General features: G+C 37.2%; 2 protein-coding genes across 4 annotated transcripts in view; one reads left to right on the top strand and one right to left on the bottom strand.

Moving 5' to 3' along the window:
- LOC107697453 (vascular endothelial zinc finger 1-like) overlaps nt 1-7,566 on the bottom strand; it is a 14,991-nt gene extending 7,425 nt beyond the window's left edge. For all 3 annotated transcript variants that reach the window (XM_016498245.1, XM_016498247.1, XM_016498248.1), the window contains exon 1: nt 7,508-7,566. In XM_016498245.1, the coding sequence (XP_016353731.1) occupies nt 7,508-7,540 (33 nt within the window). In that variant the 5' untranslated portion in view covers nt 7,541-7,566. The remainder of the gene's footprint in view (nt 1-7,507) is intronic.
- A 3,433-nt stretch (nt 7,567-10,999) lies between these two features.
- LOC107697452 (unconventional myosin-XVIIIa-like) overlaps nt 11,000-18,198 on the top strand; it is a 48,302-nt gene continuing 41,103 nt past the window's right edge. Inside the window, exons 1-2 of the mRNA XM_016498244.1 lie at nt 11,000-11,116; nt 12,238-13,367. Of these exons, the coding sequence (XP_016353730.1) occupies nt 12,369-13,367 (999 nt within the window). The 5' untranslated portion in view covers nt 11,000-11,116; nt 12,238-12,368. The remainder of the gene's footprint in view (nt 11,117-12,237; nt 13,368-18,198) is intronic.

The raw sequence follows: 18,198 nt of genomic DNA, 5'->3' as shown, positions 1-18,198 counted from the left end.
AATAACTTCTGTAGCAAATGTAGCTATTGCTCATTGTGAATGTTAATGCATTAACTAAGGTTAACTAATGAGGTCTTATTGTAAAGTGATACCTATTGGTCTTTATAGTTCTTTTGCACTTTAATCTGTGTAAAACTTTTAACTTTATACATTTTTCTGTAATATAGTTATTTTTGTTATAAGAAAAAAGTTATTAAACCTGTTATACTGTATTATGACAGCACTTTTTTAAAACTAAATTTCAATATCGCGATAATACCGTATACCGTGATAAAAGCATTAGCAATTAATCGCAACATGAAAATTTGATACCGGCATATCCCTACTTACACTACAGATAGTTGTGTTTGACGGACAGGAATATGAAAGATATTTATATTTAGAATTTGATAAGCAATATATTGGCTGATTTTAGATATCAAACTACATTAAAGTCCAGATCTCTTCTGTTTCAAATGTATTCAGCAAGGATGCATTAAATTGATCAAGTGACAGCAAAGACATTTATAATGTTATGAAAGATTCTATTTCAAATAAATTGCTGTTCTTATTCATCAAAGAATCCAGAAAAATGTTTAATGGTTTTAACAAAAATATTAAGTAGCAAAACGGTTTTCAACACTGATAATTTTTTATAAACTGTTAAAAAAATCAGCATATTAGAATGATTTCTGAAAGATCATATGAAACTGAAGACTGGAGTAATGTTCAGCTGTACCATCATACAGGAATAAATGTATTTATTTTACATTTTAAAACATATCAAAATAGAAAACTGTTATTTTAAATTGTAATAATATTTTACAATGTTACTGTTTAAACTTCAGACGCGGATTTAAATGCAGCCGACAGAAAATCCTGCCGTGCCACAGAGTGCCATTCACATAGTTGTCCTTTAAATTACATTATATTGGTCCCGAATTGTTGTTAATGTACATAATGAATTGTGTATTGTGCATTTTCAGCAAAACGTTTGTCTTTCTGTGGCTCTAATAAAGTCTGTGTGCTTCATTTATAGAGCTATAATATAGGTCGCGCTTTCTCTTTCCGTTTGCTCCGTTTTTTAAACACCGAACTTCAAACTCATCCATGCCAAATTGTTCATTCTTGAAGTAAACTTGTGTCCATTTGGTGATTAAATAAACTGTTTTAGACCGCTGCTCGAGTTGAACGCGACACGTCCGGAGTGTGTGAGATACCGGTGAGTTCTCCTAGACTCAGTGTTGCGCTTTTATTTTGATAATCATTATTTTGATAATCATCAAGTGTTCAAGAATAGAAGCAGTTAAAGTGTGAGAGTATACATACAACATCCATATGTATATAATTTTAATGCTATAGCCTTTATGTATATATTTAAAGATGTGCATCTTTAAGCATGACAGTTGAAATGAAATGGTAACACTTTAAAATAAGAGTCCATTTGTAGCAATAAGATTAATGAAAGCTGTGTAAGTATTGTTCCTTGTTAGTGTTACCAAGCAAATTAAATCAACACAGAAGCTGCATCTGAAGTGGCATTTAGATGTATTTACACACATGTATTTTGTCTAATGCAAGACATGAATGCATTTAACCTGCAATTACAAATGCATAAATAATGTTTTGATATATTAAACATAAAACGTTGAATACGGACATTTGAAATGATTTAAAACATGAAAAAAAAAGGTAGCATTAAGATTAATGAAAGCTGTGTAAGTATTGTTCTTTGTTAGAGTGTGTTAATTTCAACATTTACTATTACTATTATTATTATTATTACTACTCCTAGTAGTAGTATGGTTCAGTAGTATTTTAGTTTTTGTTCAGTATCAATTTTAAAACTATCGGTTAATTAATCGGTATCGGCCAGTGTGGTCCAACCTAGCTATCGGTATCAGCAAAATCCACTATTGGTCGACCTCTACTTTTTACTGTACTTGTAATCAAATAAATGCAACCTTGGTGAGAATAAGAGACAAAAACATTAAAACAATTTTTTACAAGCCCCAAATTTCTGAACAGTAGATATAAATGGAAAAAAAATTACTTTCACAAATACAACAAAGAATAAAGAAATGGATTGACTTTCAAAGTCTATATCTGTGCAAGCCAGATGTTGCCTCAGCAGTTTAAAAATGCATGACAATTTTATGATGTGGTTTTGTGACACAATGCTGACTTACTGTCCTACTACAACTCAAAAAGTGTATACTTTCCCATTATGAGTGAATTATTTACTTTCAGAGCATAGAAGTATGTGAAATGGGATGCAGCCAGCTTGAACACACAGTGAAACCCACCGGGCAGGCCTGGAAACAGAGGTGGATGTTTGTCTGTTTGTTTACTGAGGCTTCTGGGAGGCTGGATGCACTCCTTTAGTCCTCTCTTACACACACAGAGCAGCGTGAGCGATTTGTTTACACAGACAGGGGTTTACCGCTGATTACAGAACCGGCTTTCTGACAAGATGCGCGTTAAATATCGCATGCGATTAATCGTGCAGCCCTAGGCAAAAGCTTACAGACACTCACTGCTAACCTACATCACAACCTACCCTGGCAGACACTGATCTCAGAGCCACAACAACAGGACAAATGAGAGGGAAAGAATATACAACGATCACAAACACATCAATTGCCAAATTGGGTCTTTGTGAACACGTATGAAAGTTAAATCCAATGCATATGAACAGTCCTAACGAAGTGGTTCACCAAAAGGAATCCGACTTCTCAACCCTACCACAGCCTGAGGCGCTTAAAAGACCCGATAAAGTGCAGCAAACGCCCTGTTCACCCACTATTGATGTTCAATGGAGCATCTAAAACAGGCACAACCCCCACAAACCACAGAAACAGCCCCAAACCAGCTAGGTAAAAAAAACACACAAAAAAAAAATCCTTACCCAACTACACACAACTAATGAGCAAAACAAATCAGATGCAGATTTTAAACAAAGTCAGCGAAAGGTCAAAGGTGGCATTACTAGGGCTTGGCCCCTGAGAGAACAGCTTCCCCTGCCTTGATAAAACAACAAGGCCTGTCAATTCTCAGAGGCAAAGGAAACACAAGGATGGGTTCACCAATCATCTAGTTAATTTATAAAAAATATTTTCCAACTTGCTAAAGAGGGTTTTAGCATGCTCAAAGTGACTGCGGATGCTAAAACCTGTGCAGTTGTTGTAAAACTGTTTTGCCTCTCAAATTTCAAAATGACTATAATAGTTTTGTGCTAAAAAGGTATTTTGATATTTAGCATGCTTATTTGATGAATATTTGGCTTGTAAAGCATTGCATTGCATGATGTATACAGTATTTTACATATATTGTATATACTGAAAAAATGCCAGTGTGTTTAAAGTCTTGTAGTAACTGTCTGGATGCTAAAACCTGTGCAGAAAAGTTGTCTCAAATTTGATTAGTTTTGTGCAAAAAAAGAGTTCATGATTTAGCAATTTTATATTTTGAATATGTGTCTTTCAAAGCACGGCATATTCAATACGAACAATTTTTGATTTTAAAAATCTGTAATTTTGCACATGCTTAATCAGGAGCAAGTGATGCCGTTGGTCTCTGCAGCAAAAGAAGGACACCGCAATTAAGATGCGCAATCTCCTGCAATCACGGAGAGAGCAGGGTTAAATACCTGACCTCTCCCATTCAGCATCATCCATCCATCTCACAGGGCTGACCGCGACGCAGGCAGATGCAGGACAAGAGAAATGAACGCTTCTTTCTGCTCCTTATTTCATCTGCTCTATTGTGATGGACACAAATCGGAGCGGGGATGCCCTCACGGATACGCAGGGGGTCTTTGTGCGGGAGTCTTCTCCGATTTGGTTCCTCTATTCATGAGGAGAACCGCATATCTACACACACACACACACACACACACCTGCTCGCTCACTTCCTATAGCATCCCAGTCATCAGTTTACTGGGTACGTCAGGGAATGCGAGTCTAGACTAGGCCACTGCGTGCACGCGCATGTGTGTGTGTGTGTGTGTGTACTTTGCGAGCATGTGACACAGAATGACTGTAGCCCTGCTGCGTCTTCACGCCACTCTGACAATTTTGATACAAATCGGCTCTGAAGGCTGAGGTCAGTGTAACGTAAATAACAGAGAAAACGAGTTCAGCGAGAGAATAAGGAGTTTTGAAAAGCCAGCGGTGGCACAATGGAGATCCGCAATGGGCCCGGGCTGGATGCTGAAACACATGGTAATTAATTTGAGTAAAGCTTTCTTAAATTTGAATTTGAAAAGAAACAGTAAAGAAGAAAGGGTGATTAAACGGGCAAAACAAACAGTACAAAAGGAACAGGGAGCTTGTGGGAAGGCGAACAGCTCATAACACTACACAACCCAGCTGTTTACAACTATTAGACCCTAAAGGACAAATCCCAATGCATAATCTCCCAGCAGTTCACACATTTTCACAGACATATGAAGCTTGTGTTACACTGGGACTGGTGGGGGGCGGTATGACCACAATCTTACATCATGCTATGAGATATTATATCACAGTAACTGTATACAATAAAATAATTTTTGCTGGAAATTCAACCCCATAATGTTGAATATATTGCTCAATCATAGCATATGTCTGTTTTTGTCCATATATACATATTTATATAAATAATAGATTAATATTTCACATGAAAAACAAATCATATATATTTTTTCATTTAAAATATTAATCTATTATTCTGTCTATTATTAATCTATTATTATATCCACAAAAATAGTCAGATGCTATATAATTAGGGGTGGGAATCACAGGGTACCTCACGATACTATACGATACGATATGATACACGGCTCACAATACAGATCATATCACGATACAGCAATTTTGTGATCATTTATATATTGCTAGACAATTCATAATGATACATCACAATATCTGTCTATGAAAACAAAATGCCTGTGAATTAAGTGCAGGTTCTCTCTCTTCATTCAAGTCCAAACTGATGAAAATTCTGCAAAAATGAAAATTCTGTCATCATTTACTTACTCTCAAGTTGTTTTAAACCTGAATGAGTTTCTTTCTTCTGTTGAATAAATTTGGCATCAGTGCAAAAACACACATGATATAATCAAGGCTGTAATACAGTAACACATTGTAAATATAAGCCACATTTTAAGTCACTGTAAAAGAGCTGATATGATGTTAAAACCACACCTTTGGATAAATTGTGGTATAAATGGTATAACAGACTGATGTGTTGCCACAATTCATACCGTTTCTTGATATATAGCGGCATCATACCACCCCATCCTAACTGTGATGCTACATGAAACATTTGAGAGAATGTCCAAGCAAACATTTCCACTCTGATGAGTCAACTGAGGCACTGACTCTGACAGCACAAGTAAATATGAAAGTTTAAATCTGTTCTGAACACTAAAGGCAAGAAGCGGCTGGGCCCCGGAGATAATGGAGCAGGTCTGATGCGCGTCTAGTCTGTGCTGTGCATCTGATCAACAAAGGAAGGATGTTTTATGAGTCAGTGACTCTTGAGTCACAAGCTCGGTGATAAATGGATTATGGGAATTCTACTTTCTCTAGGCTACACTAGGTCACTATGGGTCACAAAGACCGACTAGCTGTCCAACAACTGATTCGAAGTCAACTAGTTTATCAAAACCAACTTAAACCAGGTCAACTTTTAAAAAGTGCATCCCCAGACACCTGAATAACATGCCCAGTCATTAAACACCCACTGAAGTGATTCACCCTCAAACTAAAATTTACCATCAGGAGAGCTTCTGCAATCTCACCAAGTTCATGATTAAAGCCCAAAGTCACCACTTTCACTATGATGCTCTATCGAGAAAGAAAGAAACTTTGTAAAACTTGTGTGGCGGCGTTAGATCAAACTTGTCTAATCTCACTTCCCGACGACTGACTGTGAAATGACTCAGACGTGCAGCACTTCAAGGGCAAAACAAGACCTCAAACATCTATTGCTTATGGAAATATGACATCTTGCAAATCAATATCAGCTTTATTAGAGCAAAGGTTAATATGTAAACAATTTTGTACATGTTTCCTAGGATCTTTTTAGTAGAGTCTAATATAGTGAAGTATGGGTCACAGTGTTACACACACTATTACACAGGTAATAAACAAATATAAAAGAAGACATGCAAAGTAAAGAACAGTTAGGTAAACTCATCCATATGGCTCCACATGTGCTGAAAACAAAACATGTTCCCCAGAATAATTCATAGTAGTAGTACATACAGTAAAACTCTCACTGACATCAAAAGCTCTATGATCACAAGGCATGATAAATATGATCTTCAACAATATTAATATACATGCATCCAGCTGCAGAAAATCACACAGAGGGACCAGGTGCAATATATATGAACCAATGCATTTTGTAAAAGGTATAATGAAAAGCATAAAGTTAAACTAAAGCCTGTGGATAGAAGTGACTAAGCAAAAAGCAATCCAACCGAACACCTCATAAAGGGAGTTTAAATGTGAACAAGTCCTCAGGATCTGAGTCACTAGCAGCTTATTATTATTATTCTGATTCTTGCTGTCCCAAAGTTGATATACAGACAGATAGATAGACAGATGGTTCCCAAACCTTTTGACTAATGGTTATCTATAACTTTTGTTGTAATAAATAAGTTGTTATAATTTTACAATGTATGTAAAATTACATGTTACCATTTTATACATGATGTCACTCACAAAAATATTTCCACCCAATTAAAAATGTAAATATCTGTATTACTTATTTTTTTCAAAATATATATAGTCTATAGAGATTTCCATAACTTTGTTTTCTGTAACTTTTCCATGCCTGAAAAATCACAAATTAAAAAAAAAAAGCTGATATTTCCAGATTTTCCATGACTATGGGAACCTTACACAGAGGTACAGACAGAGGCAGAGGTGGAGAAAAACATAAAGTGATAGAGGAACTGATGATGGACTGATCTACAGAGGGGGATAAAATGGAGAGATAGATGGAGATAGAGACAGAGGAACAAACAGAGAGACTGACAGAGTGAAATATTTATAAAGGAGTGAATGGGGAGATGAATGACCAGATAGAGACCTACAGAGGGAAAGATAAATGGAAGAGAGATGGAGATGTGACCGGATAACAGAGAAATATAGCGGGATAGATGGAGTACAGACAGAGGGGTAAACGGGGACAGAAGGAAAGATCTACAGAAGGAGAGAGATAGAGTAAAATTATGTACACATGGCTACATCTATAGAGTCAGATAAGAAGGGTAAAGAGGGATATAGGGTTAAGTTAGATATAACCTACAGAGATAGAGGGGTAAACACAGCGACTGAGTGTTACTACATCTATAGAGGGAGCGCAGCTGGGCGCCCGGGACTCATCTACTATTGTTTTGCTCCAACTGCGCCTTTTCAAATATCTCTGTTGATAAAGTAGACTGAAGCAGGCAGGCCGGTAGCATGAGTGAGCGGCGCACGGACGGCGTGTGAGTGTGAATGTGCGTGTGTGTTTAAGAGAGAGAGTTTCTCACCTGGAATAAGAAAGAGCTCCAGCTCTGCTCCATCGTCGCGTCTCACTCACAGAAACAAAGCGCTCAACATGGCAGAGCGAGACTTCCGCCACCCCGCGGAACGTACCACTCGCGGGAAGGGGGGATACAACAGCAGTCTGAATGATTTAATGAATAAAACACTATTCAGTTTTACAGTATGGTACATTATAAACATAATTACACAGACTTTGTGGTACAAGACACTTTGTCCATGCGTCGAGGGTAAATCACATGACGTACTGAATTTAGTGATTTTCAAAGCACCCCTGTTTTTCATCTCCATCTCATCAGATTCTCGGGACGCTCCAAAAAACAGGAGTGAAGTTGATGAATAGCGTTGAACTGTCGCGAGACTCGTCATAACTCACTGCGCGAGACTGACTGCAGGATTTATCTGCATTTATATGATTAGACATGCTCTATCTGTGTATGTACATGTAAAGTCTATTTCATACATTTAAATACAACGTTATGCATATTAAGGCTTAATTTATCTGCCTAGTAATATTGGGGATTTTGATTAATTTAAAAGACATGAATCTTTTCACTAAAAAGATTTGTTCAGATTCGTTCATTGATTCATTCAGTGTCCCAGTCCGTATGTTGCTCCAGTAGTGAATGATTAATTGAATTAACCGAATTGATGGAATCAAGCATCCTCAGCACGATGCTTTCGGTCATTCAGTTCATTCATGAACGAGATGTCCTAGTAGTAGTTCATTCGGTTTGTTCACAAACGAGATGCTCTGAGATGAGTCATTGCATGGAAGTTCATTGAATCGACTCGTTCATTTAAAAGATTCGTTCAAAACACCGAAAGACCAGATGAAGCAAACCTACATGGGACAGAGTTGTGTGCCCCTTTTAACCTGATTTATTCCTATAAATCCCCCAGCAGACACACGAGAATGATTAGCTGAAGACGCAGAGACAGCCCGGTCTATTTTAGGATCGTTTTATAATTAAGAGAGCTAGTCCTGAACTGAATTAACTTAATAACCCGATTTATTATCAGCGGGGTGCCCTTCTAATAGGTCACAAAGAGATTAAAAGGTCATGCTTCATAAGACTGTTTTTCCAGAAGTAGTATAATAGCATTTGCGTGGCTACCAAACATTAAACGTTAAATGCTAAAAGCATTTAATTAGGACTTAAAGGGTTAGTTCATCCAAAAATGAAAATTCTGTCATTAATTACTCACCCTCATGTTGTTGCAAACCCCTAAGACCCTCGTTCATCTTCGGAACACAATTTAAGATATTTTTGATGAAATCTGAGGGCTCTCTGACCCTCCCATAGACAACAAGGTAACTACCACGTTCAAGGTCCAGAAAAGTACCAAGATGATCGGCAAAGTAGTCCATGTGACATCAGAGTTTCGAAGGGTTGAAGGGTGTAGGGGACCAAACAACTGTTCCTTGAAGTGCCCTTCTGCATCATTATCATCACGTGCCCACACGGAGGCGCCGTCATAATGCAAAGAATCTGCGCAAAGGATCATGGGAGCCCGAAGTCAGTTGTACCCTTCGAAATCCTTCATTCCGAAGGGCCCTTTGAAGTGGCCAGTTTTGAGCACTTCGATTTGGAACGACCCTTCAATATGGCGGCCATGATTGTTTTTACTCCGAAGTGCCCTTCGGAGGGCGATATATCCTGTTTGGAACGCACCGTGGGTCAGCGCCGCCACACGCTCGCGTCATGATACTGTCGTGAACACGCATCCACAAGTGATATTTCATCAAAAATATCTTAAATTGTGTTCCGAAGATGAACGAAGGTCTTACGGGTTTCGAACAACACGATGGTGAGTAATTAATGACAGAATTTTCATTTTTGGGTGAACTAACCCTTTAAGTTTTGATTTCAGTCTTTCAATTTGTAATGTACATTAAATAATAAAAAATAGAAATGAAAAATGTATTATTTTACTAAATATATTAGACATGTTTTACTTTTAATACAGCTCCAATATTCTGGCATTCTTTGTGTTGAAGGTTTTAGAATAGGTTTCTATGGAAATATTTTTTTTCTGAGTGCAACAAAAAATTAAATAAAGCAGTATTACACTCTAAAAAATGCTGGGTTAAATATAACCCAGCGCTGGGTTAAAAAGGGACAATCCCAGCTTTTGAACCCAACCGCTGGGTCAAAATAACCCAATAGCTGGGTTAAAACAACCCAATAGCTGGGTTTGTCCCTTTTTAACCCAGCGCTGGGTTATATTTAACCCAGCATTTTTTAGAGTGTAGGAGTGAAGAACTGTTTTGTGCAGAGAGCTGTTTGCGTCTGTTATATTTTTACCAACTATGACACTGGGGTTGCATCAGGACCAGCTGATTAGTACAGTATGTTCTTGCGGTGAATTTGATATGAAATGTGATCATCATATAGGCCAGTTTAAAATCCTCTTCTTCCATAATGACCCTGTGGAGCACCTTTTAATGGTTTATGTTTGGCACAAAATTGTCTAAAAACCTAAACATAGAAGGAAATACGTATAATGTTTGATCAGTCCAAGAAAGTGAGGTCAGGTGCAGAGAAACTGGCAAAATTGATTTGCTATGGCTATAAGCATGAGATAAGAAAGATTTACATTTTCGACCAAAACACCACAGCCAAGTCAGAACATATGATTTATAGACCTGTATTGGGTTGAGAAGCTTTGGTTCAATTAATGGTTTGGTTAAAGTTATTTTAAATATTTATGGATTTGATGTTTTGTTTGATTTGACTGGACTTTAAATGGACACACTTTCTTATTTTAATGCAATTTTTGGCACTAAACCTTTTAAACATCTAAAACTTTGTGCTCAATCAGGTTCCAAGTCCAGAACAAGAGATGCCAATAAGAATGTAAGATAAGTAAATCACAAATGTGCAACAGATGGGGATTTGGAAGATTATTGCGTAACTGGAGAATTATAAAAACATACATAAAGAGGGATAAGTATTGTCACAGAGTTGGTCCAAAGGAGGGCGCTATGCCCATGCAAATGAAACTGAACCACCATCAATACAATATTGCAATTAAATTTGTGTACGCAAAATCAAGAACATGGTTAATTTTAAAAGACAATAATTTCTATTGAATATATTTCACATTTTTTATTGCTTTTTTAATTTACAATATCAATAGTGTGCATACTCGTCTATTCTTGTCCTATTTATTCTTTTTCAGTATTATTATTATTTATTCCTATAGAGGGCTAATTGATTAATATCTGTAGCTATTATTCTTATAAAAATGATCGAATAATACAAATTATTATCTCAACCTGTATTTTATTTTTGTTTAATTGGTTGCTTTTTAAGCACTATACTGTGTTGCACATCAGACAAATATACTTTGAGCTTAGTCAAAGCATCTCGACCTAAAACTCTCTAGGTTTCAATAGCTCTTAGTCATGCAAAAGGGATGAACTGATGTGTTCAACTTTTCTTGAGGGGATCATATCCAGCAGAGCTCAGTGATCCGGGAGCGCGCTCGTCCCACTGACCGTCAAACGCTCTAGACGCGTTTCCACAGGACCGGTGCTGCAGTTCAGTGCGCACCGGCAATCGCCAGACTATTTCAGCACCGTTTCAGCGGTAAGTTTGTTTATCTTTAGCATTTATGTTTAACTCACTGTACAGGTGAACAGTCTGTCTGTTTGCATTGATGCGGAATAAATAGGCTTAGAGAAGCGCATTACGCGCACCAAAACATTCACCTTAAAGCCATGATATACGTGATCAAAAAAGTACTGCATATAAATGCATGATTTGAGTATAGGGTCTAATACTGCATTAATGAGTATTATATTAAAAGCACAAAGAGTTTCATTTTTAAAAGCCTCGTAGATTTACATTAAGAGCTGAATCAGTAAATGTTTCTGCCGGTAGTTTATCTATAGAGCTGAATTCAACTTTACATGACAGACATGATTCTGCAGGTGAGGTCAAGTGAATTCGTAGCATATTTATTGTTACACAGAAATTTAATTCGAAGAGGAAGCGTTCAGGGGGCGATGAGATGCGGAGTTTCAGGAAGTGATTCGTTCTACTCGTTTTGTTCGGATAATCGTGAAAACTGATCGTTTTAACATCATCACTGATTTATGTCGCTGTGTTTTATATAATGTTTATGTCATTGTTGTGTACATTTTATGTTGTCGATGATAAAAGCTGTACGGATCTCTTACCGATTTTTTGTACCTGTCAGGAAAGGTAAGAGCAGCCAATGAGATTGTGTGACGTCACACAGGGGTCTACCGTCACGTGTACACTTTCTTTACTCTTTTGATTAATAAATTATGTGCGGGGTTTTTTAAGCTGTGTTAACCCATGAATTACTGAAATGACTGATGAACATTGTCCGGTGCACTATATTATTGTATTCTTTATCATATTATAGACTATTATTTGGTCTGCTTTTAGCCATTATATCCAAAATGTACAACCTTTTATTTATATATATTTTATATGTAATATTTATTTATAGTATATATATATAAATGTATACATTTTACATAAATTCTCTCTCTCTCTCTCTCTCTCTCTATATATATATATTATTAATAGTAATAGTAATAGTAATAATAATAATAATTTCAATTTGTTTAATAACAATTACAAAAAAAATTATGTGCATTTTAAACCCCATGACTACTACAGTCATTGCAAAAAGGAGGAACATAAAAACAATGTGTTCTGTCAATCTGTTGTTTTAGAGGAGGGCTTCACCTGTAGCTGAGGTGCCCTTGGTGCTGTGGAACCGGTGCTGGTCATGACTGAATGCCAACATTGATCTTTATGCTGTGAAGAGACCTAAATCTGGTGGATTCTACATTTGGGCCCAACCATGTTCCACTTAATCAAGAAAGATAAAGACAAGGAGAAGGATGGAACAAAAAAGGAGAAGAAGGAGAAGAAAGAGAAAAAAGAGCGAATGTCTCAAGCCGAACTGAAGAGTCTAGAGGAAATGAGTGTGAGGAGAGGTTTCTTTCATCTTCATCGAAGTAGCTCTAAACGAGAGGCGAAAGGAAAGCTGGAGATTTCCAGCCCCATTCCCATCAAGGTGGTCCGAAACACAGAGCTCAGCCTGTCAGATGTGGACCTTAGGAAACTCTACACTCAGGGTACCATAACACCCACGAGCTCCAGCGATGACATTAAGCTGGACCAAGACGTCCGCCGGTCATCCATCAAAGAACAGGCAGTCAAGTACGACTCCATGACAAAGCAAAATTCCCAAGTCGAACAAATCTTGAAGCGGTTTTCTTTTTCACAGAAGAGCAAAGAAGAAAGCCCTTCAGGGTCAACTGCACCATCAGCGCAGAACTCCACCATTCCCTCACCTCAGGTAGAGGTCAAGGTATTCAATCCCCCGCCTCTATATACACCTCACCATCCCACCAGCCCTGCAAAGATGGTCCAGGTCCCAGAGATAGTGGACCAAACGTTCCCAGCAGACTTGCGCTTGCCTGCTGTGGCGCCTCCACAGATTCCTGCACCAAGAGAGTTGGAAATTCAGCGCCGCAACATGGGCGATTTTGGCTTTTCCCTTCGTCGCACCACCATGGTGGACCAGCGGCCCGATGGGTCTCTCTACCGAAAGGTGGTTCACTTTGCTGAGCCCGGCGCTGGGAATAAGGACCTGACTCTGGGGCTGGTACCAGGCGACCGTCTGGTAGAGATCAACGGGAGGAACGTGGAAAGTAAAAGCAGGGATGAGATCGTGGAGATGATCAGGCAGTCTGGAGACACGGTACGTCTGAAGGTGCAGCCCATCGTGGAGTTGAGCGAGCTGAGCCGCTGCTGGTTGAGGAACACCAGAGGCCCGTACCACGATGTTTACGAGGTGAGATACACAAGCTTATGTATCATGGTTGTGATGTGTTGAATCACACAAAGAAGACTTGCTCTTGAGCCAAGGAGCAAATGTGGATGGCATGGGTTTGAGTCTGGTTTGCAAGCTCTTCTTAACATAATTTTCTGTTGTCTCCCCACCATCCACTAGGCCAATAAAACCCATTGAAATTGTGTCACTATAATCTGATAAATGGTGTGTGTTTTTTTCTTCGCTAAAAGTGCTTTTTGCTGTTTCTCAGGAAAACCAGTACAATTTGAGGGTACATACTGTATGTTTCAGCAACTTTTCAGATGAAAGATCAGTTTCAGCCTTGAGGTATTCTGTGAATTCACAGAAATATGAGTGTTTCTGTTGAAAAAAGATGAGCTGTTGATGATGTCAACAGTTTCAGTGAGACAGCTTGGGGGGTTAATAACCTGTCTAATGCGTATTTGTCACTTTTACCCATAATCCATCTGCATTGTGTAGAGTCCCATTATGAAAGACAGTAGAGTCCCATCTGAGTGGAACAAATGGCAAAAAAGCAGAAAAAGTCCATATTGTTATCTAATACACTGTTAAATGGAGAAGTTCTGAGCCAGAAAGTGTCTTTTATTTGTTCACTGAATGTTTTGTGATATTTACCCTACATGATTTCAAACAATAAAGCATGGCGCTAGCAACGCCAATGGCATGGGTTCGATTCCATGCATGAACTGATAAAATGTATACTTTCAATGCAGTGTAAGTCGCTTTGGATAAAAGCATCTGTGAAATGCATAAATATAGAAGTTGGATGTAGATATGGATTGGAAACTATTCCTGAAGGTCTAATCGTATATTCTGGGATTTTTGTTTCAATGTTTGCAGCAGAATTAGAGACTTGTCTGCTCTCTTGGCTTTGCTGTATTCCCCAGTTGCTCTCTGACACATTTTCATCTCTGTATCCTGGTACAGCTGAGTGAACGGCCCCATTTCTGAATGTGGGCGAATCTGTTGGCCTGACAGCACTTATAGTATATTTTAGTCTTATGTCGTAAAGCATTGATGGGTCTTTTGATAACAGAGAGGAAAACACTGAAAGCGAACATTTCTGTGATTTTGTTGTTGTCAGTCTGAAGGTCAGGTGCTCCAGGTGAAAGCAGATGTGATGTCAGTTGTGTCTGTTCCTGTAATAATCTGTCATCATGATTCGTCAGATATTTCATGTCAGTTGCACTCATCTCAGACAAAAAATGTCACAAGCTCAAAGTCACGTAGGAAGTCACAGTGGTTACATTTCCCCATTATTATTAGATGCTTGATGTTTATGCATAAATAGTACAAACCTTGAGTTCAGTTGCCTTAAAAAATAATGTGTGCATATGTCAATTTTTGTTAAATCCTTAAAATGTAATATAAAGTTACAGATTTTGTATTAATTAAACGATTAGGAAAACACTTTTTTCTTCACATTTTTATTCACAACTGAATCTGTGCCTTGCATTCTCTTGTAAGTTATTTTTAGTGAAAAGTAATTTGACAAACTAATCTATAATTATGACGTTATTTTGACTAATGATGAAATCATTTTCAACTTATTCTAGTATTCTAGTAGGTTGAATGTCACAGAAGATCCGGGACATATTTTTAAAGAAACGTCTTATTTTTTCCAACATATTTTCAATGTGCCAGCAAATGGTTTTGCAAACAATTTAAACAAATTGAGAAAAAATTACAAATACAAATACTTTGTTTAGGCTGACGTCCAAACTCTGATATATTCATTTGATCTGGTTCAGCACGAAACCAGAGCTAAGAAGAGATTAAAGTGCATGGAGTGATTTATTTGTGATGTGTAGAATAATGTGGGGGAGGTCAAATATAGAATACTGTGTTTCTGTACTGTAATATTTGCTCTTTTGAACATTAAGAGGTTTATCCTAGTGCAGCTGAGAGCATCTGGCCAGCTCTTCACACAAACAGCATTTCATCTAATGGAGTGAAAACAGGAAGAAACAGGTGTTTGAAGAGAATATTTTGGTCAAGCTAATCAAATGTGGTGGCGTGGATCACACGAGTCAGCAATGGCTCCTGCTGAACCCGTTGTCATGTTGTCATGCTTGTGTTTGGATAGGAATGTGTGTGGAGAGAACTCGGCCCTTTGCATGCCTTCTGCTAATGGATAACCAGTGAAATCTCTGTGTCAAAGTCTGAGTGTTATTTTAGTACACCATCAATTTTAAAGTATGTCAGCCCATTAGAAATGTTTTATAGCCAACCCAGTGTAAAAAATACATAAATAACTATATAATTGAATCAATAAGAAATAGCAATATTTCTTGGGAAACTTTCTAATAACTTTCATTAGAAACATTAACATGATTGCATTACATAATTACCATTAAATATCTGGATGGACCCCCTTTATATGTAAATCCCTTGTTGATAACTGTGGGCCTACATCTATTAAACCTTGTTTCCACCGGGATAAAAAAATACAAAAGATTGTGACTTTTTATCTCATAATTCAGACTTTTTTTTTTTTTTTTTACAGTTGTAATGTAAACTCTGAACCAAGTGATGTGAACTCAGAAATGTGAAATATAAACCTTTAGTTTATATATTTTATATCAAAGTTTATATCTTGAAATTCTGACTTTTCTTACATTTTTGAGTTTTTAGCTCACAATTCTGAGTTTATATCTCGAAATTCTAACTTTTTCCTCAGAATTGCAGGGAAAATTGTGAGATAAAAAGATGCAAATACTTTACATTTTAAGTCTTTTTTTATGCGTTGGTGGAAACGGGCTCTCATATAAATCCTAATAGTTGCCTATATACATAGACATTTATGCAATCTAGATGCCTCTGGGCAAATTTAACCCCAATAATGCTGAAAAAAACAGAGCACATCAATCAGAGGAGATGCTAAGAATCTAGGACATTCAAGTTACGTTGACCAGGTTTTCTCCTAGTTCCTGTTACCAAATACCAGTAACTCACAATATAAATTTTGATGAAAATGATACAAAACGCTCATACCGTCCATTCCAAATGGTGACGTTATCAGGATAGTAAATGTCAAATCAGCTGCTGTAATAAACTGCACCCTTTGTGATAAAGTGGCCAGTCTCAGCCAGCCTGCAGGGGGCAGGAGTCCCACCGGAGTTTTTACTGGCCCACTTTAAGCCAAATACAGAAAAAGACATGGCACATTTGGGATTGGCCTAGAAGCGGTTATTCTATATAAAGACTGTGATTCAGAAATCTAGACTATGCCACTGTGGAGAGCTGCATGGTGATATTGCTTGTTGCAACTTAAATATAGTCAAATGTAGACAGTTGCACACTTTTATTTGTTGTTCAGTGCAAAAAGTTTTTCCACCTGCTTCTAACCACTTGCAATTAAATTGCAGAGGCTAAATTAACCAGAGGCTAAATGTCTTGTAATAGTGCTGCGGTCATTGTCGGTCTTAAAGACGCCTTTCTATGCAAATTATTATTAGTATAGATGATTTACTCACGAAAACAGTTTTTTTTGCCTGGTGCAACTAGCTTGACCTTTTTGAAAAGGAAAAATACAACAAAGCCTTTGTTCCCGTTCATACCGTTACCTGATATGCAGTTCCTTTGAATTGGATGCTAAAATAGTGCAGACAGCATGTGCAAATAATCAACACCACAGTGTTATTTTAGTATTATTTATACAATATTATAGTATTTATTAATATTTGTTATATTTATCCAAATTTGAATTAGCTTTTATTTTTTTAAGTTTTAGTTCTTTTTTACTTTTGGCATTGTATTAGTTTATTTTATTTCTTTTTTTCTTTTTTTTCTTTTCAGTTTTAGTAAATTTAGGACTTCAATTTATTTCAGTTAGTTTCCAAGGCAACATTTCAAATATTAGTTTAAGCTTTGATTAAAGCTTTAATTAAAGTTAAGCTTTAATTTTGCCTTCATCTTTATTTCAATGACCAAAAGTCCATTTTTAATATCATTGGGCACAAATCACTCTTAGTGAGTTCCCTCCAGAACTGAAATGGAAGACAGATACTCTTATGTCATGCAGCATGTGTGGCTTTATGCCAGTAGAATGTCAGGTATTTGTTCAATCATGGTGTGTCTGTGAATGTGACAGGAAACGCTTGTGATTTTGTTTGACAGGTTTGATTGTTTGCACTGATAGTTACCGGACAGACAGGTTTCAGCTGCTTTACTGTAGTGTGAAGAACTATACTTAAACACACACGATCTCCTCACACCCTCTCCAGCTCTCTTAACTGAAGGATTGGCCTCTGAATGAATGAATCAACTCTAATCAGCCTTTTGTGTGTGACTGCTGAATCTGTTGGGAAATCTGAACCCACAAATGTATTTAGGGATTTATGACTGAGAGTTATGAACATGTTTAGAAAAGGTATTCCATGCTCTTTTGAAGTACAAGTGTTCAATGTACTATGTAGGCATTCTTTAAAGTTTACAATGCAATGCTTGCTAACCTAAAACCACCCACGCTTGTATATCAACACCTATTCAGTATTCAGAGACTTGGCCTGTCCTGATGGACAACAATGTGAACAATGCTGATACGCAAAGGTTAGTCAGCCGTAACCGAGATGATTGACACGTACAGTACGTGTAGTCTTAAAAGTGCACTTAGTAAATTTTGTTTATATTATGCTGGTTAATATTTTGGTTACAGCAATGCACTATTGGCAATAAGTTATGATTAATTTATTCAGTGCTCAGAAGTGTTTGAAAAAAATCGTTTTAAAGAAGGAAATTAATACTTTTATTTAGCAAAGAAACAATAAATTGATCTAAAGTGCCTTTCAAGATATATATATATATATAT

The sequence above is a fragment of the Sinocyclocheilus anshuiensis genome, unplaced genomic scaffold (genome assembly GCF_001515605.1).
Source record: "Sinocyclocheilus anshuiensis isolate Anshui unplaced genomic scaffold, SAMN03320099.WGS_v1.1 scaffold939, whole genome shotgun sequence".
NCBI classification, from domain to species: Eukaryota; Metazoa; Chordata; class Actinopteri; order Cypriniformes; family Cyprinidae; genus Sinocyclocheilus; species Sinocyclocheilus anshuiensis.
The sequence above is the reverse complement of the archived record's forward strand: the minus strand, read 5'-3'. Positions and strand labels throughout refer to the sequence as shown.